Source organism: Pleurodeles waltl, chromosome 3_1 (assembly GCF_031143425.1).
Source record: "Pleurodeles waltl isolate 20211129_DDA chromosome 3_1, aPleWal1.hap1.20221129, whole genome shotgun sequence".
Lineage (NCBI taxonomy): Eukaryota > Metazoa > Chordata > Amphibia > Caudata > Salamandridae > Pleurodeles > Pleurodeles waltl.
In genome coordinates, this window is record NC_090440.1 from 1908282909 (window position 1) to 1908308636 (window position 25728).

Consider the following 25728-nt stretch of genomic DNA (forward strand, 5'->3'; position numbering starts at 1 on the left):
GGTGTTTTTGACGCCAGAGAATTTGCATCAAGCCTCCGGTGCAGCAAGGGGTCAGGGATAGTGTTGAGCCCTAGTATTGAAGAGGGCCCGCTCTCGGGCCAAGCGAAGCGCTGTGTCCATATTATATAACCTGTCTGGTATCACAGACTTGGCACTGAATCTGTTTACATCCCATCTCTCTGGCTGCTCTTTTCCAGTCTCTTAGTGCTCCTTGCTGTGGCCACCTCATTTCAATCATGTGAGAAGGTAGCGCTCTGCTCAGTCCCTGACCCTCCCCTTTTCTCCATCTACAAATGATCACTATCCTGCCGACACTGACAATTCTATTACTTTGCCCATGTTCATTATACACCTACACTGATTTCACACTGCACTACACTCACCCAACACTGGTTGGCCATCAGATCTCTTCTGCTGAACTCGTCCACAGTTGGAATGAATCTACTTTTCTGCCACTTCAGCACCTGCTTACCTTAACCACTTCCCTGCAGATGCCCAAGCTCCTGCACCCTCATCCAGAAACCTCAGAGTACACTTAAACACTTCTATCAACATGGAGCCATTCATAAACAGATCAACAACCGTAGCTCAATTTCAGTCGCTAATCATTTGGAAGATGCGTCCATGTGTTTACTTCCACACAGCTAAGATTCTGATCTCCTCACTTGTGATTAGCAAATTTGACTATTGCAGCAATTTTCTTGTGGGTCTCTTGCTGTGCTCCTTTTGTCTCAGACAAGGCCATAAACGTTGCCACAAGAATCCTTTATAATCTTTCAAAATCAATCCAGCTTCTGATTACCATCACCAACTCTTTTTGGTGTTGGCAGAAGCCAAGCTCTCTGCTCTCTATAGATAGTGATCCTGTTGTTCAGTCTTCTACCTTAACCAATTATGTCCCATCTCTTAATTTACACTTAACCAACCTTATTCTCCTGGTCACACCCAAACCTCATTGTGTGTCATCCAGATTTCGTTTTTTTTCTATTTACTTGGACCACTGCGCTGGAACTCTCTGCTGGCAAAAATGTGCTCTACATCTCTTTTCACCTTCTTCAAGACTGCTTTTAGGAAACAGATCATGTGACAAAAGCCACTAACCACATTCTAAACTCGCTTTGACATTTAATCTGACAATGTAAACATGTATTATGTGATATTTGTTTGCACTGTCAGGTCTTTTAACTATCCACCCTTCAACCATTCCATTATCTTTCCAATACATTTCCATCCTAGTTGCTTCTATACCATGAAACTGAAGTACAGCCTTGCTTTAAGAATTGCTATTACTATTATTTCAATGAATAAAAAAATTAATGTTGCCCTCCGATTGAGCAGTGCCATGTTTCTTTAATTTCCGTTACTTTGCTTTAATTTTTCCCCATTTCCTTTAAATACACAGTGTATTAATTTGTAATTTTTTGTAATTATTTCTACTTCTTTCTTTCAATTCAGTGTTTAACGGTTGGCGTCATTGCCCCCTCTCAAAAATAAAATATCACTCTTATGTCCATTAAATGTTTTGTTCAAGAGCTGCAGTTTGTAAAATCCTATTACTTAACAGTAATCTTCATTACTCCTGGTCTTGTAGTCCTCGTCCCATTCATTACTAATGGAGAGAGCCTTCCCTTTGTGTCAGAAAAAGGAACACAAAGAATGCTGTACACCTCCTACCCCACCCCCTGCCACTGGGAGTGCTTAATATGTACCTTCCCGGTATTCATTCTGAACTACCAAGCCCCAAACCTGAAGTCCGGTTGTCCGGGAGGGAGGGTGGGTCGTAATGAATGGGACAAGGACTGCAGGACCAGGATGATGAAGATTACTGGTAAGTAATAGGACATTATCCACAGATTTCACCAGTCCTCATCCCATTAATTACTAATGAAGAATACCCAACCCAGAAAAAAAGACAGCCTTCAAACAGCCAAAGTGGCACCCAATAGTTAGTTATTAAGTAAAAAAAAACAGACCGGAACGCAACTCAGTCAGGAGCAGACAGCTCCAAAACCCCCAACCCAAACTTTGTCTCTTCCCCCAACACAGTCTGGTGGTGGTAATGGCGAACAAAAGTATTGGAAGCCACCCAGGTAGCTGCCCTGCAAATCTTGGAAATGGACACCCCCCTTCAACTGAGCCCAGGAAATCGCCATACCCCTGGTTGAGCACTCCTGCACCCCGCCGGAGGGGGAACCCCTGCCAAAGAACGCACAAACTCAATCAGCGGCTTGATCCATCTACTGATGGACAAAGAGGAGGCCTTGTGTCCTGCCCCCGTCTCGAGGAAGTGCCAAAGGAAACAAACAAAGAATCAGACTTCCTGAAAGACCTGATCCGCTCCAAGTACACCAGCAAAGCTTGCTTCACATCCAACAACTATCAATTCAAGTCCCCTTTACCCTCAGGCTCCGCAACGAACGCAGGGAACACAACTTCCTGTGAACAATGAAACTGAGAAGCCACTTTAGGAACAAAAGAGGAATCCAAAGGCAACACCACCCCATCCTCCGAAAAAGACAGGAATGGTTCCCTAGATATAAGTGCCCCTAGCTCACCAAGACACCTGGCGGAAGTGATAGCCACCCATTTAATGTCCTCTACTTCCAGGGGTTCAAAAGGGGCAGACAACAGAGCCCTCAAAACTAAAGGCAAGTCCTAAAAGGGTAAACAAGGCTTTACCAATGGACGGGAAAGTGAAAAACCACACAGCAACCCGGCCACCAGATCATCCACATCAGGCAGTTTGCCCCAAGCAGAGCGAAAATCCTTGATGGTAGCCCACTGGGCCCAGGAGGTAGACACAAATGGTTGTCAAATCCCTCTCATAAGAACTGAAGCACGTCCATTAAAGGAATATTCAAAAGGGGACTACTGCAGAGGTCCACGCAAAAGTTGGAAATTACACCAATACCTGGCACATGCCTTCAAAGTTACGAACTGACATCCAAAGCCGCTGGAGAGCCAGAAATGGAACGGACCAAAGAGGAGAAGGGAAGCAGGAAATGAGCTGGGGACCCTTAACCGCCATCATCTGGAGAGCTGTAAACCACGGGTAACGTGGCCAAAAGGGGACCACCAGAATCACCACCCTGAATTCCCTCACCAACTGTGCCGGAAACGTAGGGATAAGACCAATTGGAGGGAAAGCATACAAAAGATATGGCCAGGTGCCCTCCTGCTGGTTGCGAGCACAAAGTCTGGGAACCCAAGCTTGGAGCCAAGAAGCAAAGAGATCAGGAATGGTACACCAAACTACTACCACACTTGTTGAAACACCTCCCTAATGAGAGGGAGTTTCTGTAAGAAGGAAAACACCAGCTTGAGGGCATTTGCCACTCCATTGTCCACCCACCCACCTCACAGGAACGACCACCAAAGACTAAAGGTGCCTCCCCCCCACTGGAATAACAGAAGAGCCACCTCGTTGAGAGACCTGGTTCGGATCCAAACCTGGTTGTTGATATATGCTACTGTCACATGGTTGTCTAAGCGAACTACCAAGTTGTGCCCCACCAGAAGATGACAAGACCCCATGACTCCCCTGAACACAGCCATCAGTTCCCTCCAATTGGAAGAGCGTCTTCCCTCCTGAAGAGACCACGGAGTCTGTGGAGACCTGTCCCCCCCCAAGGGTAGTTCCCCAACCAAAAGCACTGGCATCCATAGTCCGGACCAGAGGGGGCTCCAGCTGCAAAGGAGCACACCTGGAGAGATTGTCCCAAATGGTCCACTACTCCAGTTCTAGGAGGACGTCAGGGGAGAGTGGAACCAACCTCTTGTAAATCCCGGAAGTGTGAATCCACAAGGGCCTGAGGTGAAACCGAGCCCAAGGGTCTGTGAAGACTGCAGCCGCCATGTAAACCAACAACTGGAGCCACCTGTTTACTGGAACTGAATACAAGGACATCACTTCCTGAGCCAGAGACTGTAGAGCCAGGCCCTGGTCACAAGAAGAAACACCCTGTTGAAATGTGCAAAAGCGGACCCCAATAAATGTCAGATCTTGAGATGGAACCAACTGACTCTTCTCCCTGTTCCTCAGGAACCCAAGACCCTTGAGTGAGGAACAAACAACCCGGAGATCTCGAAGAAAAAAATCCATTGATGGGACATGCACCAGCCAATCATCCAGATAAGGGTACTGATAAATCCCCCTTAGATGAAGTGAAGCGACCAGAGAGGACACCACTTTGGTGGATACTCTTGGAGCTTAGCGAAGTCCAAACGGGAGCACCCTAAAGTGGTAATAAGTCCACTGAACACAAAAATGTAGAAACTGCTTGTGGTAGGATGGACAGGTACATGGTAACAGGCGTCCTGCAGATCCAAGGTGCACATTTGATGACCCTCGACCACCAACGGAATGATCCACTATAATGTCTCCATCTTGAAGGGGACATGACACACAAACCTGTTCAGGGCTTTCAAGTCTAAAACCAGTGAAGCCCCGGTATGCTTTGCCACCAAGAAGATGATGGAATAGAACCCTCTGCCCCGCTCTAGAGGAGGAACCTCCAGAATAGCCTTCTTCTGAATCAGTGAGCGTATTCCGAGCTCCAGAGCATCCCTTTTTCCAAGCTGGGGGGCCAAGGAGTTGGATGCACCCCTGAAACAGGAGGGACTACCCGAAATTCGATCTTGTAGCTGTGATGTACAACATCCAACACCCAAGCGTCTGAAGTAGACTCTATCCAGGCCTGGAGGAAATGCTGCAGATGATTCCCCCCCCCCCCACTGCATCTTCCAACACCGCCATATTGTCTGGAACGTGGCTTGGGGATGAAGAGACTTGGACTTTTTATCCTGACCCGTGCCGGCAGGAACCCTCCCCTGAGACCGGACAATCTGCCTACGTGAGGGTAGAGAAAAAGGAGACTTACGTCTGAAAGGCTGCCTGTCATCCGATACTGATTTAAGAGAGGAGGAATGTTTGTTCTCCTTGAACAGTTTGTGAAGCTTCTCCTCCAGCTCAGCCCCAAACCACACATTACCCTGAAAGGGAAGCCAAAGGGATGACAGTTTCTGGGCCGCATCTATTTTCTAGTCCTTCAACACTAGATTCTGACGAGCCGCTACACAGGCTGCACCAGTGAGAGCGATTCCTGCGCCACATCAAAAGAAACATTTGAAAGATACTCCACTTAGCGCTCAACATGTTCAAGCAACCTCAGCAGACTCATCCAGGGCCCTATTCAGGGACATTAGATCTGCAATCAGGGACTGAGCCACATATGTGCCATAGTTGCCTTCCCTCAAAGCCAGTTGGGCACCAAAATATAGCTTTGTGAGGGAACCATCCATCCTCTTATCCACGGAGTCCTTGATAATGGCATCTTCCGCCAAAGATATCCATCCCACTAAACTGGCCACAAAGGAGTCAATAGGGATGGAGTCTGGCAAGTCCTGTTGCATATCCTGTAACGGATACAACTTGGCCATGAAACGGGGCAGAATTGTCTTGTCAGAATCCCGCCACTCATGCTTGAGAACCTCCTGAATGTAGGGATGCACCATGACAAACAGTGGAGCTGTCCTCTGAAATTGACGATGCAAGGACCAAAAAGTTTCAGGCATCTCCCACTCTGGAAATCCCATATTTGTTTTAACATGCTTAATGAGATCAGGCAACATCTCTTTTGAAATACATTTCCCCTTCTTCTCCTCAGGACCTGGCCCTACCTCATCTGACCCGGAAGAATGATATTCCACTGCAGGGACAGCAGTCTTTGACCTACTGGAATCCCCCATCCCCAGCAAAGTCTCCTTGATAAGTTTCCTCAAGCGTGCTGCTTCATCCTGCTTGTGCCTTTTAGATCTAGGATTAGAAGAGGAGGTCGAAGAGGAAACTTCAACATGTTTCCTCTTATGAGAATATTTCCCCATCGCAGTGCAAGAATCCACCAACGCAGGCAATGAACAGTACAATTCTACACTATTCAGGCCAAGAAAGAAGAATCAGCTGTTTTGTACCCCCTCCCCCCCACCCTCCCCCACGGGGTATCCGGCTTATAAAACTGCCCATCAGGCAGCAACTGCTGAGGTGGCAACACTGACATGGGCCGGCCCACCACATGCCTGTGCACCTTCCTCGTGTCACAGTCGGAAGTCAGGCAAAGGCTAGGCCAGGGCCACACACCAACTCCACCACCCAACCATTCCGAGGGAAGAGGGGTGGAAGGTATCACCGCCCCACCCTGATGCCCCGACATCTTCAGGAACCAGCATATGCGTCCCCATTAGGCAGCAGCGCACCACGAGAAGACGTGCACGGTAAGACCTCTGAAGCACTTCATTGAACCGGGACAAAGGGCCCGCCCCACGGCCGTCCAGTTCCTGCAAATGCATGCAAATTCCCGCCAGTACAGCATACAGGGAAAACGCCTTTAGCAACACCGCCAAGCCGGAGAACGGAAAGGAAACACTTCAGCTGCCCATACCCGCAGGAGCAGTTCACACCAGTCCTGGCGCCCATCTGCCGCAGACAGAACAAGCATTTACAATGCAACGGGTCTCGCGTTTGCTCATGTTAGAGCTGATCGCGTTGTAAACTCCTAACCCGACTTTTCACCTATCGGACAAAAGTGCATTTATGTACATAACCCGAAAAAGTGAAATTAACTATGTATAGCGCTCGACTTCTGCCAAGCGAGATCGCGGTCGTAAATTAGAGAAAAAGAAGTCCACGAGCCCGATGGAAAACAGCGAGCCTTGCATGTTTTCTGTACTTGGTCGCTGCGCTCGAGGAGGGCTAGCCACTGGAAAAGGCATGACGTATGCGTGCCTGTGACTAATGAAAGCAAGCAGATTTTATTAGGCAAGCCCACGAACCAATAAAAAACACTGACGTGAAGTTGACAGGGCTCCGAGCCCTTTTCTAAATACAAAAGCGCCTCACTGCGATACGCATGCGCGAGCGCATGCAACGCAGGCTCGACCCTAAAAAAGAACAGAATGAATGCTAGGGAGATACGTGTTAAGTACTGTGAGGGAAGGGTGGGGGGGGGGCATTACAGCATTTCTTGTGGTCTTTTTTTTCTGTCGCAGAGAGAGGGCTCTCTCCATTGGTAACGAATGGGACGACGACTGGTGGGACCTGGGGGTAATGGTTTCTCACATAACAACTGCCTGAGGACCCTCTTCAAATACTATATTTTTTCTCTGACTGAAGCGAAAATGCAAAACCTTTGAATACATTGGCAGTCGTTTCATTGCTGTGGACTGGCAGAGAGAGAAACCCATTGAATCCCCTCGCTCACTGCGTCCTCAAAAACTAAACCCATCAGTTTGTTGCGAGAAGGTTGGAACGAGTGTGACCATGAAGGAATGAGGCCACTGTGGCGTCAGGCAACACATGTAACAAGTTATTACTGCCTCCTCATTTGAACTAACTTCTTCCTGAACAGCGTTATGTTTTCACTCCAGTTTCTCTCCTGTTAGTTCTGCAGTTTTCTGTTGTTTCTCATCTGTTGAACCAAACAAAATGCTACATTGTAAAGTGAACAAACGTTTAAGTAACACTGCAACTCATCGCGAGGGAAGGTTCCCATCTTTAAATCTTTGTTTGCTGCTGCTCAGATGTTAGCGCTGCCAGGGCCATGTGTACTGTGACCTTACTCGCAGCCTTTATCACACAAGTGCCCGGCAACAAACATTTTGTGAGTTGTAAAAAACTACCATCAATATTTCCCATATGTCTACGTCAGTCCTCGCTCTGCACGTGCTGTACAGATTCAAGAAGCTCCTGCCTAGAAGTGGGGGCAATGGTTGAGGCCAACATAAAATTGTCTTTGATTATTGTTGCTTACTACTGCTTGACTAGCCAGCTTGTGAAGCATTATTCTGCTCCCTCCTTCATGCCATTTTCGCAGTGAGTTTGGTGAGGATGAATATGATGTGATGACAGATTTCTTGTGCCTGACAGCTTCGGAGCTGGCCCGAACACCGGGCAAAAGCGTGACCTTCAGCAACTCTGAGAGCCCTGCGGAAGCAACCACACCTCCTCCAAGTGGTAGAAGTAAGTGAAGTCTTTGGGAAAGATTGTATGGTTTTTAAAAATGTGTTTATCAACTCTAGGCGCCATTCCAGGAAAGAGATAATGGATGAAGCCTGCAATCCTTTTGGAACTGCCCAGATAGCTCATTCATTCAAATCTAGAAAGTAAGGAGGACATGAAGCAGAGCTGTAGACCCCCTTTTATTTTCTTGATGTTTAAAACGTAGGTCACTCATTTAAAGGGGGACATAGACATTAACGTTAACTGTGGAATCAGTTTCTTACCCAATGCTAGTCTTTTGTGGCTGATATAAAATATTACAAACATTTGATGAGGCATGCCTCGTTGACTTGCTCTGGGAATAAAAACGATCTTGCGCCCCAATTGTTGTCATTTATCTTTATGGCAGACTGGATCAAAACAGGTAATTCAACTTTGGTAACCGATGTTATTCAACATTGAACTGCAGATGTTTTTTTAGTTTACACCTGTTTCAGTAACACCAGAAGGTGAGAGTTGCAGGTGTTAGGATCCTTTCTTGTAGGCTGGTATTAAAAATGGAAACCAACTACAGTTTGATCTTTGTAGTCGAATTAAATACATTATTGCGTTTCGTTGCACAGTTTTAGTGGGGCAGATTTAAAAAAAGATATCTAATCAAAGATTTGTAAGAGCAGTGGGAGTGTGAAGGGAGTGCCCGTAGGGGTTTGGTGGTGTGGAGATCTTTATTTTCTGCTGGGCTTTATAGTTAGTGTTCCTCCCCATTTTTCTTCGTTTTATTTTCTGTCTTCAACCTTATTTGATGTTAGTATTATGTGATGCTTTTCTTGCTTTTTTTTATGTTACTGTACATTTTCGGTGCAAACGTTTCAGCCCCATTTGTTGTCTGTGATGGTATTGAATTGATTTGAAATATAAATAGTGTGACAAAGAGAATAAGGCAACAAAATGGGAAAGTAATTCAAGAAATATTGCGATGGTGGAACTGACAATCGGAAAATGTAAGAGAGGCTTAAAACTAGGGTGCATCGGTGTGGAGACTCTTGTAAAAAAAAAAAAAAAAAAAAAAAAAAAAAAAGCATCTAAGGTGTGATGAGACTGAAAATAAAGCTACACGGAGCCTTTAGCTTTGGAACTGGGGGAAAAAACACCAAACATGTATGAGTAATACAAGACGTTGTGTAACATGAGCATGACATGAAATCTGAGAACACTGTGGTTTAGAAATGAAACTCAGGAACTGTAAGAATATCTCGGGTAGGTGGAAGAGGAAATGGGGAATGGGACAGAAGAGGAAAGACTGTGCAGGGGGAGGCTTTCGTGAAATCTGGTAGTGAGAATGTTAAAGTTCAAGAAAGTCATGGGTGGACCTGGAGGCTGCCCTGCTATGTTCTACATGTCTTTCTTTGCAGTAAAATGTACCACTTGAATTATCATGCCAATGAACATTAAGTTCTCCATACTATGAATGTAATAGCTTTCAGCTGTATCCAGTTCTGGAACGGTAAGTGAGTAGTTTACAGGGGTTGCTAGAGGACAACACGGTATATTGAAATAGCCTATTTAGATAGCAGAACTGAAAAACGTTAACTGTACTTGACCTAAACAAAAATGTGAAAGGATTTTTAAAAGGCGTATTCTAGATTTGGTAGGGTATATCCAATAACGTTTTTTGTTGTGTTCCTCCTAGTGTTGCTGAATAAACACAGATGACGCACAACCGTTTTTGTACAGTTGATTTCTTTGCCATTCCTCTCTCTCACAAATGATTGATACATTGCATTTTCACTTTCTGAGATTTCTGCTTTTCTGTCTTCTAACAGAGCATTCAACTTCCAACAAAACCCCTTCCAAGGTAAGTGAGAAGTCTTTTATTACAAATGTAACGTTCACCTCCATATGTATAAACGTCACAGCAATAGAATGAATACTGGTAAACTAACCCGCTCCCCGTCAATCCTATTTTTTGTTGTTGTTCATCCTCCACCAAAGCGGTACTTCAGTTCCATTGCTGGACACAAAGGTGATGAAAAATAAACCTCCCCCCCATCACTCTAGTGGAAAAGGCCACAGGGTGATTGAAATCTAAATTATGTCTGTAGTGATCTGTGTCTAAGACCTCACCACTGACCTCAGTCTGGAAGCCCTCCCTGAGCCTGTCTGCTAAGGCACTCTTACCCACCTACCCCAAAATTTGTATACCCAGCTGTGCACGTGGAATCAACTCAAATAAGCACTCAACTAGTCCCTTGACTCTTTTTTTGTTCACAGCCTCCTTCTCCATCTCTCCTGGTTTATTCATCAGATAAGCTTTTCAAGACACTCCGCTTTCTATAATCCTCTAAAGACATCAACGACTTGCCATATTTGGGTTCTAAAAATATAATGTCTCCTCAGTTAAAACCCTCAGGTTTGCTGGACACATCATGTGCACGATTGCTCTCTTATGTTGCAATTCCAGCCTTAATCACACCATGTTATGCCTCTGTTCTGTTTTTCGGCTGACATCCGAAAATGGAAAAGGCCAGAATTTCTGAAATGTAATGTTCTCTTTCTCTCGTCATTGGTGTCCAAACTTGTGATCACTATTGGCCCACTTTCGTTCTTTGCAAAACTTCAGCCTTGCTTTTCACTGGGTAACATCTCAAGATGTGCCGTACAGAAACATGGCAGATTCAAGAGTCTTCCAAAGCCATGCTTTAATGAACCCCACCACCCTCCACTGCTGAGGAGAAAACAACTCCACCAGGATACGGTCTGTTTTCCAATTCTCAAGAAACTCACTTTATTCACCAAGAGACAATTTTCCTCTACCAAGACTTGATGTAGACATTGCTGGCATTTTACCACCTATGAGTGCTCCATGAAATGAATTTGCAATTACCAGACTTCCTCTTCAACTTGACCAACTCCATGGTAAAGCTATGTAATGCCTCATTAATTATGTCAAGCTTTGATTCCGTTTTCAAAGTAATTTTTCAGTTTTTTGAAGCATAGCCATAATTCATTTTTAGACAGTGATAAGGGTCTGAGACATTGAAAGGGCCACCAGGACGAGTCTTGCTTACAACGGACTGCTTTGTTAGATCCCTAATGTTTTTCAGCTCTGGTGACATATTGCTTCACTGCACTTTCGCGAACAAATCTTCTGTGTATCTTCAAGCGTTTAAAACAAAACAACAAAAAACTGATGTGTTTCTCTCCCCTTGAGGAAAGATGATTGTCTTTTGGGTCAGTCATTGCTAAAGTGTCAAACTCTCCCATTATGGTCTAATAATCAGATGGCCCTTTAGTGTGCAGCTCTCCCTTGCCTCTCTATAATTCAGGTACCCTCCCAGAGAATGCAGTGAATCTTGGCCTCTGAGTCTTAGGTCCCAAATTTCAGGAACAAAATCCTTTGACACGGGGGGTGCCAGAAAGCCAGCGTGCAAGATGGACACACTTCTGCTGTCTGGGAACAAAATCCTTCAACATAGACTACGCTACACTTATACCCCAATCTCACAAATATGATCCTTCATAGCTAACTGAGACTTTTGGGAGCTGAAAGCAGCTAAGCAGTACTACCAAATCTGATGCAGCTTTCGGGCGGGCGAGGGACCTAAGATGGTGGCTGCAATGCAGATACTGACGCCTCAAGCGGCAGCTCTGCTCTCTGAGTGGAACGCCAACACTTCGTCTGGGCTGCAAATAGTTGCAGGGTGAAGCCGTGGCTTCTTCAGAGGCCAAAGCAACTGAAATTAGCGAGTCCTGGGTCGTGAACGGGAGTGCCGCGATGGCCCTGGGTGGATGGCCCAGAGGCTTGTAGAGACACGTCTGGCCTCCGCTGAAGTCATAGTAAATCTCTGGCTGCGAAGGCTGGCCGGACCGGGTGCTTTTGGCAAATTAGTGGCTCATGGGAAAATATTCAGACTGCCACTGGCACCTTGGATGTTAATCTGCCGTACGTTGATCTGTGTGCCGGCTCGGCGAGCTGGTCCCTTGTTGAACACTGTGCGTAGTAGAATCAGGCCCATACAGCGACTCGTGTCCCAATCCAACATAACGACCGCGAATGCTGCAATAACGTCACCTTTCCCCACCCATATAATAGGACCACTCTGAAATTGATGGTGGAATGCGATTAATGTATGGACTGCAGTGCTAGTGAGATATGGGTACTCTTGAGGAGTGCTCTCTGGGCCCCACATATACACCACTTTGCAGAACAGGCCTGTCGTATGACATAGGAGACTGTAATACCTGCGACGGAGGAGACGGCAAGAGTTTGCCCAGGCTGGAGTACACTGTCATTTGAGATCAATGATACAGCTGAACACTTACGGGCCTACTGGTCTGCTGCCCGCGACTGTGTGCGGTGTGCCGTCACCGTGGAGAGCGCCCAGTCTGCCCTTGCCCACCCTTGCTTTGGGGTGAGGCGAGACTGAGAGGGCTACTCATGAACTACGCTACAAGCGGACACACACCCCACCTGCAACTCTTTATGTTCATGGTGTAACGGCACGTCAAACCCATATTCACCCCCAACGGGTGAGGATCTCTTAAGACTACTCAAGACTACTCAAACACTTGGTAAGATCAGGTGTCATCAATATCGGATGTGTGCATGCCTACCGCACAGTATTGCTGAAAATCATCCTGTGCTATATCATCTATATGACCTAATGTAGGTGACATCTGATGGATCCACCTGGACACAGCACCATTAATTGCACATTAATACACATGCCTGGTCCTAAATAACTGGCTACTGCAACGTGGGTAAGACAGATGGCCGTCAAACCTAGCTCCATTTTGACTCGCGTAGATCTGCGAAGGAATCAAATGACGGTCCGGGAACTCCTGGAACAGATGCAGGTGCAACGGAGCTAAACAGTGAAGATGCTGGCATGAAGATAGTCCTTCTAGCAATGAAACACAGTTTAACGTCTGTAGAGGCAAAAATGGACATCATGTGCACTAGAATTGACTCAATGGCCCACAAACTTGAAACATGATGGACGTCTTCAAGAAGCGGAGAAACTCCTGTCGACCGTGGAAGACACTGCTGCCTCCAGAGGCGAACATCTCCCCATCATGGAAAAAATTCTGAGAGTGATCGCTGCTAAAAATGAAGATTTGGAGGCATGATCGTGCTGCAACAATTTGCACATCCTAGAAATACCAGAAACCACCAACACAGGAAGAATGGAGGACTTTGTCGAGAGGCTACTCAAAACACTCTTTGGCGCAGACTCACTCTCGCGTGTATTCATTGTGGAAAGAGCTCACTGTTTGTTAATGCTTAGACCCCCTCTGGTGCTCCAGCATGGCCTATAATCGCCAGATTGCTTTATTACAAAGATCAAGATGTGATTCTCCGGCTTGTACATAAAAGGAAAATCTTAACATTTGATGGAAACACATGTCTATTTTCCCAGACTTTACTGTTGCAGTATAAGGACGCCCACAGAAAATTCACAGTAGTTAAGCAGAGGCTTTGGCAGGCAGCTGTACCGTATGCAATGCTATACCCAGCCCAATTAGGCCTCACCATTCAGGGGAAAGATCACATCTTTGGCAATCCGCAGCAAGCCCAGGACTTCCTAAGGAAGCACTCTCTAGGTGCAGCAAGGCAGGAGCGACGAGGTGTTTAGTCCAGATCTGCCTCATCAGCGTCAGACATTGGCTGAAGCTGACTTCATCCATTGTGGGTCACCATTGGAGTTAAAGTGGTAGCCTAATTGGATGTCCCACACAATTCAGTAGGATCCCAGCTCTACGTTTGTACCTTAGTCGGTTTAATTATACCTTTTATTAGATATGCAGTTATTATAGGAGTGTTGATATACAGGTAGACCCTAGACGTCCTTGGTAGCTTGAGGAGGGCCCACCTGGCTCCTGGAGCGACCCCCAGCAGATTATCTCTACTTTCTTAACTGGTTTTTAGTAAAGTTTTTTTTAAATCATTTTTTATGGTGGTATATCGTTGTTTTGGCCGTGTCTCCAGTGGCATTACTCCTGCTTCGCGCTGGGCTGGTGGGCGATCAGATACCAATCCATAATGTTCTTTTCTGTATCTGTAGGTCAATTTCTTAAAGTTTGGGAGGGCTGTAATTCTCTGGCAAAGTTGAGATGTCCGTGTGGGAGGGGGGTGGTAGTTGCAGGGATTTATTTGTCACAAAGTGCACAATTTTACCTGTCATGGTTATTATGGCACATGCAATACTAAGTACTATGTTATTTCTACATGCGTGTCCCTACTAATATCACATATGCGAAGTGCAGATGCCTTACGGTGAATGTTAGAGGACTGGGAGAACCAGGCAGGCATAGGCACATACTGGCATATTTAGGTAGGCATGATGTCCACATCGCATTTCTACAAGAAACACATTTTACAGTAGAAACCGGCACAACGTTTGCCACCCACTGGGCTTCTTATAAGCAATACTCCGCCTACTCCTACTACTTGAGAGGCACTATCACACTCGTACATAAAGTAGTACCGTATGTCCCACAAGGAGCTATAAGTGATCCCATTCCATTATTTTTGTTATGGCCCCAATATAGATGATCACGCCTTTTTCTGTAGACTTAGGGACTGATCGCAGACGTTGAACCTAGACTGATACTATGGGGTGGAGATTTTAATGTGGCACTAAATACAGAAACGGATCGCTCTCCTGGTCACCATATAACGCACAGTGCGGCAGCCCAGCACATAGACATAATGAGGGAAAACAATTTAGTAGACGCTTGGAAGCAATTACATTCCATTGCAGGGGAAAGCACATATTACTCTGGAGTGCACAACAGATGATCTAGGTTGGAATATTGGTTAATATCTAGAAGAATGTGTGGCTGGCTCCATGAAGTGCTACACCTAGTTAGAAGTTACTTAGATCACTCCCCAGTACTGATGGTACTATATATACCTATTAAGGCCCTGGATGGAACCGCTTGGCGGCTCTTGCCCTTGATACTTCTAGATGCTCCTTTCCGCGAGGAGCTGTGACAGGAGATCGCTGATTTCTTAGCACGCAATGCGGACTGTGTCCCATCAATTGGTATGATATGGGACACCATTTAAAGTTACTATAAGAGGCTACTGTATTGCTAAAAGCAATGGCGTACTGAGAGCTCTATACACCAGTTTGGCCCAACTAAAAAAAGACCTTAAACAACTTGAGCAGGTACAGAGCACCACTGGGGACCCCACTATATCCCATAAAATAAGAGTAGCACTAACAGAGTTTCAGGATATGGCTGATAGAGAACACCTATATTGAGGCAAATATGCCAAGGTTCGAGCATGCAGTGAAGGAGAAAGGCCAGGTCACACTCTGGCCACCATGACTCGTAAACCACCCTCCGCTAACTGTGATACTAGAGATAAAAAGTCCTGAGGGACACAACAAGTATCCTCTGTGCTTTTGTGCAGTTTTGTCAATGCCTTTATAGCTCCCGCAGGCTAGTGCAAGTAGACATTACTGGGTTTATTGATAATGTAACGTTGGGATGGATAAGTGATGCTCAGCGTCTATTCGATGCTGAGGACATCACAGACAATAAAGGAAGGGAGGCGATCATGCAACTTCAGTCGGTCAGGGCCCCAGAGCCTGATGGGCGTCCCACTGATTTTTATAAAACGTATGCAGACTTACTAATACCCACCTTGAAGGCGGTCTTCCAGGAGGCCAAAGAAGTAGGCAAGCTGCCTCCCACGATGCGCAAAGCTGTGCTCCTGGCCCTGCTTAAACATGGTAAGCCACCTGATAAACGTGATTCATATAGGCCTTTCTCATTGATTAATTGCGGTGTTAAGATCCTAGCTGAAATTCTCGCTAATCGCCTTTCACTGCTCATGCCTTTTCTTGCCAGGCCTGATCAGTCATGCTTCATTCCGGGGAAGTGGACATCTCACAACCTGAGAACTTTGTTTGCTTTTATGCAAGATCTTGACCCCGACCTAGCTGCAGTGGCAGTCTTCCATGATGCCACCAAGGCCTTCGACTTTCTCGAGTGGGATTTCCTGCTGGCTATCCTTCGGCGAATCGGGCTCCCGCAATCCTACTTGTCATGGATCGCCTTATTGTACTCACAAACAGCACAAGTACGGATCAGTGACCTAGCTTCTGAAAAACTATGCATATGAAGAGGCACTAGACAGGGCTACCCGGCACCAGGAGTATGCTATTGGCTTTCCATGCAGACATCTCCTGGCGTCCCTATATGCAGTTGACATCACCCCCTATATTAAGAACCCACAGGATGGTCTCAACGGAATCTTGCGAGAATTTGTCTAGTTTGGAGGGTTATCTGGTATACAGATTCTTTGGGGGAAATCCATATCTTTACTCTGACACCTACTGCATGACCTTTCACCCCTGATTAGCCCTTACAATGGTGTTCAACAGACTTTAAATACTTGGGGGTGGTAATTACTAGAGATAAAGAGGAAACACTGAGGCAACTATGGGGTGGCGCTATCACAAATTACAGACAGCATCACTAGGTGGCTTTCATTACCACTTTCCCTGGTGGGGCGAATTGGACTCATAAAAATGGTTATTATTGCCATTTTTTTAAATTTATTCTTAAATAAATATACCGTATTCTCCTGGGTGGGCTTTTTTTCAGGCACTCCGCACGTGAATGAGAAGACTCGCCTCAACTAGAGGTGGTATCTTCCGTGGAACGAGCACGAGCCCTCTGGCAGGTACACATAGGCACAGGCGTTGCTGATGACATTTGGAGTGCTTGTTGCACACAATTGGGGCCATCGGCTGTGTATTATACGCTATCAATTCCTCCATAGAATATATTTCATACCAGAGGTGATACTCTGTTATGGATTAAGCCCAGACAATAGATGTAAGTGGTGTAACATGGAAGGGGCAGATTTTTTGCATCTAGCCTGGGAATGTGAAGCTATCCAACTGTATTGGATTGTAAGTGGAAAATGCACTGCATGAAATGACCGATAACAACCTAATGCTTACCCCTTTCCTTGCTATTAGGATACACAGGACAAATTGACCCATTCTATAGATGATTTATGGCGCTAGCACTACTGCTAGCAAAGCGAAAAGTCGCTTGCTGATGGGGTACAGGGAGAGCACCAAAATTCAATGAATGCCTTATTGATCTAATCTACCTCAACGACCAACTAGATTTGTATTTGTAGACTCTGCTGTTATAAACGAGACCAAAAGATATATGGAGCCCTTTACGGTATTACCTGTTAACGCACCCACCTGACCCTACAACCGCAGAGGACACAGAGACTGGATCACCATACTGCCCTTCGAGCGCGCTTCCTGACCAGAGCCCAAGTATGATAGGCCAATAAATGTCGATGTGGGAGTTGATAGGCTGAATATGACCCAAGACATGTATGCCATGTAGGCCACACCATGAAAAGTGCACCTGAAAATGTGTACCTGTCCCAGCCCGTTACATGCTCACGTTTCATATGTTCCTCTGATACGACGAGCTCCTTCAAACAATGGACTGAACATTCTCTGTGTATACAGAATATATCTGTTACATGCTGTTTGATGTGCCGAGTTTACTCTATTGGTAATCATCATACTACATTTCTGACTGGTTTATGTTTGATGGTTGTACTGCAAAAAAAAAACACAAAAACATATATACACAAATAGTCTTTTGACACCCACAAAAGATAAGACTATTGGAGAGGCTGTGACAGTGTGTCTTAGATGGAATTGTGGGCACAAAGGGATGTGAGATCAGCCAGCTCAGAGAGTCTGGACAGGGGAAGGAGATAATAGCCACCACCACCATGACTGATGGCTGCCTGCTCACCATACCTTAAATCAGGCGCGAAGGCTGTAATCAGCTTAATGTGACTGCCACTTGAGATATTTAAGTAGTGGATCACAAAAAATGAAGTCTATAGTATTGCAGATTGTTAATTGATGCTGCCTTTTTGCCTCTGAGCCTCCCAGTTTGTGATTAACCTTCTGTTTGGTCCGAAGGGCCCTATTCAGTGACTGTGGCATCTGCCCAGTGACTGTTGTTCCATGACTGAAGCTGCGTAAAGTGAGGCTGTACTTTTGGCAAGATCTGGGGCACTCAGCGGCCTAGGGTGATGTTCCATGACTGATAGTAGTATTTAAGCACAGTAATTAGAAATGCTACGGTGGGGTGAGTAGCAGTTTAGGGATAGTGAAATTGGCTACATTAGGAAGCTTGAATAAAGTGATAGGCCAGTTTTGAGTGGGTGGACCAATAGGCATTTCTAGGAACCAGCTTATTGATCAGCATTATCTGGGTGGAACTCTGGGGAGGGGAAAGTAATCAATTAGCAGCTCATGACCAGACAAATCACTAGTTGAGGGAGAGCGACCAGCAAAACATGGCCATCATATGAGCTTGATGGGAAGCACCTATGAACAAGATGCTGTAGTGCAGATAATGAAATAAGGATTGCGTTCCATACAGTGTTGGGACTGTGGATAGATAGAAGAGAGAACTCATGCAGATACTTTTTCTAGTTGAGAGACTAGTGAAGTTGGATGTGTTGTAAGGCAGATTAACATATTTTCTGCATTGAGAACAATGTGTGTCATTGTAGAATTTATTAAACTGAATTGGGAATCTTTTGTCCTGCTGCATTGTAGTGCTTCGTCCTAGTGGTCCTGGAAGAGCGTGGTGGATAGAAGTTGGTGAAATGAAAAGGAATCGGGGTAAAGATACACATACTGCTGTCACTCATACTTGTACATGTGTTACTCTTTAGGCAACAGATGAAGATGCTCAACTTAACATTGTATCGCGACCAACAACATCTTTAATGATCTGAAAGTAGGCTTTCTCCCAAATAGAGGACAGATGCGGTGTTGGTATTGGTAATTGTCCTTCATGACAAATTAGGGTCAGGTCTTTCAGTGATGCTGGACAGATCAGCAGCAGCCGGCGTCTTGAACCACCTCAGTGGAATACAAAGACTACAGTAGGCAAGTTTCAAGGATAAAGCTATGGAATTGGGAAAGTGGTGTTACTGCCACTTACATTACATATGAGTTGACCAGCTGTCCTCACATTTGACTTTTACTTTTATACAGATGACAACAGATAGTGACCTTGAGGAGATGGTGTAAAAAGGTTTAAGAAGTGTATACTAGTATTTCCCCCATTGATCACATTTAACATACTCTAGACCAGAGCAAAACAATCTGTTCATTAATCAGCCTGAAGATTTGTGGTTTTCAATATTTGTAAGGAAGACATCAAATAGCAGATATCAGAGTATAAAACGAGCAGAATGGCCCGTTCTCCCCAGCTTAATACTGTTTTCATTGGTTGTTGCTAGACAAGCAGGTTAACATCCTGGTTTTGTTCATTGCACTTCTGGCATTTTATGGCATTAGACAGGGTTTTCTGTGACTGAAAATGTTTCTGTATGACTTTTCAAGCAAACCGGTGCACAACTAATTAATGGATGGTGTCATTATGATTCACATGTGTTTGAAATCAAGGAAGATCTTTGTTGCATCCAGAAGTGGAGAAATAGTATGCCTTTCTGTTGCCCATTTGCAGACTGGCCAACGCTATGATACCATTAGATAAACATAAACTTCAGAGAAATAATAACATTTGATTCTGTTCCCAGCCTGTGGGTATTTTCTCCACTTTCTGTTGGGCACAGTCACTGTTTTTTTAAACAGTAGTAGTGGTACTGTGCATACATGTTGCACCCTACAGAAGGCATCTGCACACCCACCTAAATTATCTGCTTCACACTGACTGAACAGGAATCTCTTTTAAGGCCTTTCCACTGCTTTTTCACATCTGACAGGTTTTGTTTTGTTTTATTTTCACAGGGCTTTTTTTTCCTGTTCTAAAGAAGTATAAACAAATCCATTCTTTAAGTTACATCTTTATTTTATTTTTAGAGCCACCTTTTTACCACGCCCCAGAGCCAGACCTTCATATATGTGCAAAGCACAGTTTGTTTATAGATGATCCTTACATGGTTGAGCCTCTTTTTGTAAATGTATCCGTCAATAATCTCCTGTTTTTTTAATGACGCACCGTATTGCTTTTACTAGTTAGCATCATAAACAATACAAACTTCGAGTTTGAGCCACATTGGCCACAGTAAAAAAGAATGGCTGGAGCAAGCAAATTACAGGCAATTTCGCATAGAATCATCGTAAATAATTTTTTTCCCTCAAATGCTAAGGTTGAGGCACACTAATCGGTGACTTTTGAGCACAACAGTCACTATTTGGACTTCTCAACCCACATGCCCCAGATTCGAACAAACTTCTGTGGAACCCCTCTCCCCTTAAATTCCAACTTTTTAAGAGCCGCATATGAATTCATGCCACGGATACACTCCTGAATAGATGAGGCCCACTCGTGCCTCCACTGCCTGGCCAGATCACGTTTGTCAGAAGAGCCAGGACAGCCCTTTAATCCCCCACAGATTATATTATCCTCAATATCACTATTTTAGAATGAAGTTCCAGAGGGGTGCCCAGCACGTGGCTCAAGTGTCTGGTAATCAATGTCCAATATGCCTGTGCCCCTGGGCAAGTCCAGATGGTGTGTTAGAAGGTGTCCAGGGTGGTCCTACATCACATGCATGCAGGGTTGCATGTCCGATGCGGAGGCATACAGGGGAGCAATAAATCCTCTGGAAGTATTTTGAATTGGATTAGGCACAGCCTCGTTGATATTGTTAATGCCTCTACCCAATCGTCGTCATCTAAGGTCCCTACATTCTTCTCCCACATGGCCCTCAGTGATCCTAAGGGGTTGTGTGCATTTGTGATCAGGTATTTGTAAAGCTGGGGTATCCCAGCCCTGCCTAGGGTGTTGGGCACCAGTTTGCATTCGAGTGGGTTATATTGAGGGAGCTCAGTAAGCCTGTCTTTGGAGTGCTCCAAGGCATGCCTCATCTGCAGGTAGCGGTAGAACTGGAAGGGTGAAGGTAAAAATCGTCCACCAGGTCCTGGGAGGAGTGCATATGTCCGTCCCTCCAGACATCACCCACTGTGAAGATGCCAATCAGTTCCCACAGTCGTAATTCGTCCATTTTTGTGGTTGCGGCCAGCCATGTCCCAGGCCACAGGGGGTGGCCCCTGTGAGTGTGTCATGACACCGCATGAGTTGGAGCGCAGAGTGCCAGCAGCTAATGGGTACCTGGGTCACCAGCGGCAATAAACATGGGGGCCCCTGACTGCACAAGACGGAAAGCAGACCATGAGGCCGGAGCAGCACGAGCTCCAGTCTGTGGGCTGGGTCACTCCTGTCTGCCCAGAGCCAATCATCTATATTAATGAGCTGTGTGGCACAGTAGTATAGACAAATACAGCCCCTCTTCGTAGGGGAGCAGTGACATTTTGCAAAGGACACCCTGGGAGTTCTCCCGGCACAGAGAAAAGCGGCAATTTAGGCCTGCAGGTCCATGAAGAACGAGGGCGGTATCGCATAGGGGTAGTGTTGCAAGACATATATAAAGCAGGGGAGAGCCACCATTTTAAAGAGGGCCCCTCTACCCGCAATATGCAACGGCAGCCTGGACTGCTCAGACATATCACGCTGCGTACGAGCCACCGGGGGAGTACGTTGAGGTCCCAGTATTGTGACTGGGTTAAGGCAACCGACATTCCTGGGTAACAAAAACTGTTGCTTGCTATCCTGACGTGCGAATCCACCCAGGCAGCCAATACCTCTCAACAGATGGGTGCCAGAGTAGATTTGGAACCTCAGGCCTGAGGCCGAACCGTAGAGGTCTTGGAGCTCCATAAGTCTCAATAGGGTGTGGTGGGCTTCTGTATGAAAAGGAGCATGTTGTCTGCGTATTACAGGATTCTATCCTTCTCCCCATCTCCTTAGTCGAAACCTCTAACCCTTACATCTATGCAAATAAGCTCCTCCAGGGGTTCCATTACAATAGCAATAGCAGCAGCGAAAGGGGACACCCCTGATGGGTACCCCTCTCGACCAGAAAGCGAGTGGCGAGGACTCTGTTGACTCGGACCTGGGCCCACACCCCGGTATAGAGAATCGAGACCCACCGGCAAAAGTGGGGACCAATCCCCATCTTGCACAGGACCGCGAAGAGATAAGATTAGTGGACTGTGTCAAATGCTCGCTCTGTGTCCACAGGAAGTAGCATGGTATCACCCCTTAGCTCTCCCGATATGGACAGGACCACATGGAGCTACCACAGACAATGGCGGGTGCTTCTTTGTGGCATAAACCCTTTGGGGCCTGGGGCTTTGCCTGAAGGAATAGCCAATATTGCCTGTTGGATCTCCTTGGCTGTGAGTGGCTCGTCAAAGGCACTACAGTCTGAGGTCAGCCGCTTCCTAACAGGAATATCGTGGATATGGGGTTGCTCTAATATCTTCTGGTTTATTACTCTAAAATTGCTCTGAGGTCGAATTTGTAACATTGCCATTGCCACTGTGGTACTTACTGGATAAACTGTAGGTAGATAGAATGTTTATATAGTAGATAAATCATTTTATGTGCTTCTGTAAACATTCAGTCATGCATAGTTTCACTCCATCATACAGACTGACCTGCTTTTTGAGGGTCATAATGCTTCCGGTTTGAAATCCAAGAGGCAGGTCTGACGTCAAGGAATATCTGCTCTAGTCTCCATCCATGTCCAGGAGTATGCCCACATGTGCATGGACATTTATCCAACTTCCACTATCACGGAACATTTGTAACCCTGTGATATTAGAGTCTGAGCATTGTAAAAGAGGTCTACACCTTTCCACCAGCATGAACATAATAATTTTAGATGGATCAGACTCTACAGCATGCTCTCGCTAATAGCCTTAAACATGGTACTAGTCCTACTACTGTGATGTAAATACAGGTTTCTGACCCATTTTCACAATTTATACAAGTTGATTCCTTCAACTTCTTTGCCTCTCAATGATGGTTGAAAATATTTAACAAGCTCCCTATCTTTGTGAACACCTTTCCCTTCCAGCTCTTTACTCCCTCTAGTCTTTGTCAGACACCTTCAGGCTTCTATGGTATGTTGAGCCTTGCAAATATTCAAAGTGAATAGAAACATACCACGCTGGGCTTTCCATTTGCTTCTCACTAGAGTTCTAGCCATCTAATATACAATTATATATTTTCAAGCATGCCCAGGCATGGTAGATTCAGTCGTTGTGTTCATGGTCTTATCAAGCCTGTTGCCTGATGCATGCATGTGATTCGTAAGGGCATGACAAGTATTACAGATCTTACTCTAGGAATTATAAGAGCCCAGATGTACAAAATAGATATCTCTGATTCTTTCAAGTCTACTCTTAGTAGGCTCTGCATCCAAATCTAATTGAATCCACCACTCAGGCTTTTTATAATTATTGATTCCAAGAGATTCAGCTTGGGAGTCCTCTGCAGGACCGGCACTGACGATGTGATGGCAGTTTTTGGAACAGAAATCCTATCTCCCTGTTCGCCAAAGAAATATTTTCCTCCTATACGAACAGCACAACCACCATGATCTACAAACGTGAACATAGCAGACCTCAATTTCAGTTTTTCTGATAATCTTCATTGTGTATTTGGACTGTGCTTTGTGTCACCGCACCTTTCTTCTTGTACATCTTGAAGGAGGAAGGCATGTCGATTACATCATGTCACTGCCAAGTGTCCGGTTAGCCTGATTGTCAGTCAGTCGATGGTCAGCACCTGAATGCTTGGAGAGCACCTGTGTCCAGAGCTGACACTTATTTCGGATTGAACTTAATGATTGACCTAATCCACATCAACTGCTTGGTGACTTTCTGTGTTTATTTTATTCACTGTGAGTGATTAAGAGAATCCTGAAGACGTTTACAAGCAGTTGCAATAGCTCTGTCATTCTGAATGTCCGGGTTTGTCCATGCATGCTTGCAGTCTGCATTTATCTGAATATAGAGGCGAATAGAGCCCTATATGTTCTAGGGACAAGATATCCTGTTTCAGAAGGCCAACGGATTAAGCCTTGCATAGTCTTCCCAAATCTCAGTGGTATACCCTGAAAACTAACATTTTCCACCCTACAGAGTGGGTCCAGAGGATGCTCCTGTGTCCCGGTAGTAAATATTTTGTGACAGCGCTACTTGAGATAAAATGGCTAAGGCTTTAGTGGAAAAAATATAAACACTCACATAATTACCAATGCTCTATTTTTGACTCTTTTCTGACAGAAAGATGTAAAGTGCAGTCATAAAATAATTATTTATCCGTTCTTGAGGTTTAGAGAAAACATGACAGATTTCCTTCTGTAATGAGGCTAATAGTTACCATTTTGAGGAGCTGGTGCATATGTTCCCTCAGAGTGTACCTCATTATTAGTGGGTGACCTTGTTTTATGCATTGCTGAAAAGGTCTTTGTGGCCTGGGCCACCCGTGAAGTGAATATGTCAGTCACAGAAAGAAATAAGGTGGAACTGAAAGGTCTGTGGGGTTGCTATGTAATTAAGAAATGTATACATCTTGAATTTGTTTATTGCTATTTGTTGTGCCAATTCTAACTAGTGGTCTGGCATTGCTTTATAGCATTAAAGAGTACACGGGCAAGCGTCACTGACACTTTTCTGAGCCTTTATTCCAGATGAGAGGGACTTTCTGCTGTCTCAGTGTTGTAATCTGTACAGTTTACAATGGCAGAACCATGAAGCTGAGAAGGTCTGCACGTGTTCAGCACTCCTCCGCTCTTAGTTTGTAAGAGGTTGCCTTACCTAAGAACGCCCTTGCTATATTTGGTGTTAGCTAATGGTCAAGGCGGTGACTCTGAATAGTTTATGAAAACTAAGATTGGTGCACAGGATACACATGAGTGGGTCAGTCAGAGCATTGCAGTTTTTAAGTCTTTCCTGATACTAGCTCATGTGCTGTCGCTTGTGAGACATTTTGTTAACTTACAGTGTGCTAAGGGCCAGTCCATTGCTTACCATTGGTTAACGTCATCATCACTCTCATTTGCTTGCTTCTCATTTGTTAATGGCTGCGGCCTTCACATCCTCTTTTTGTGTTTGACCCTCCCCTAGAACGTGTCCAAAGTATTTGTGCTACTCCACTGCTCACTTTTTGGGACTTACTTTCTTCTGTTTGTTGAAGCACTCCATGAGAAGTGCATAGGTTTGGGAGGTGACTCCCTCATGTGCTTCTTCTCTCCCCCATGCCCCTCGTGTGTGTTGTTGCTTGCCCCCTCCTCACCTCCTTCCGTAGTCTGTTGTTGGTTGCCTCCACCCGCTGTCTATTGTTGCATGGCCTTGCACCTGCGGTGCATATTGTTGCTTACCACTGCTCACTGTCTGTTTTTGCTTGCCCCCCACCGGCTGGCCTTGCTGTTGCGTTTCCCCCCACTCATTACTTTTTTTTTTTTTTTACTTGGGTTTAAGAACTCTACAACAGTGCATCTTTAACCGTTATTTTACTCGTTTACTTCTTCCCCCTCCAAGTTGCCTGCCTACACACACACACACACACACACACACACACACACACACACACACACACACACACACACACACACACACACACACACACACACACACACACACACACACACACACACACACACACACACACACACACACACACACACACACACACACACACACACACACACACACACACACACACACACACACACACACACACACACACACACACACACACACACACACACACACACCTCCTCCCCCGCCAGCAATAAAAATGAGAAATCCCTATTACCTGGCCAGTGCTGGGTG

The 25728-nt window shown here is 45.4% G+C and overlaps 1 protein-coding gene across 1 annotated transcript in view; it reads left to right on the plus strand.

Annotated features, from left to right (window-relative positions):
* Positions 1–25728, plus strand: part of ORC2 (origin recognition complex subunit 2) — a 239094-nt gene that overhangs the window by 77805 nt on the left and 135561 nt on the right. Inside the window, exons 5-6 of the mRNA XM_069226083.1 lie at positions 7922–8014; positions 9817–9848. Coding sequence (XP_069082184.1) covers positions 7922–8014; positions 9817–9848 — 125 coding nt within the window. The remainder of the gene's footprint in view (positions 1–7921; positions 8015–9816; positions 9849–25728) is intronic.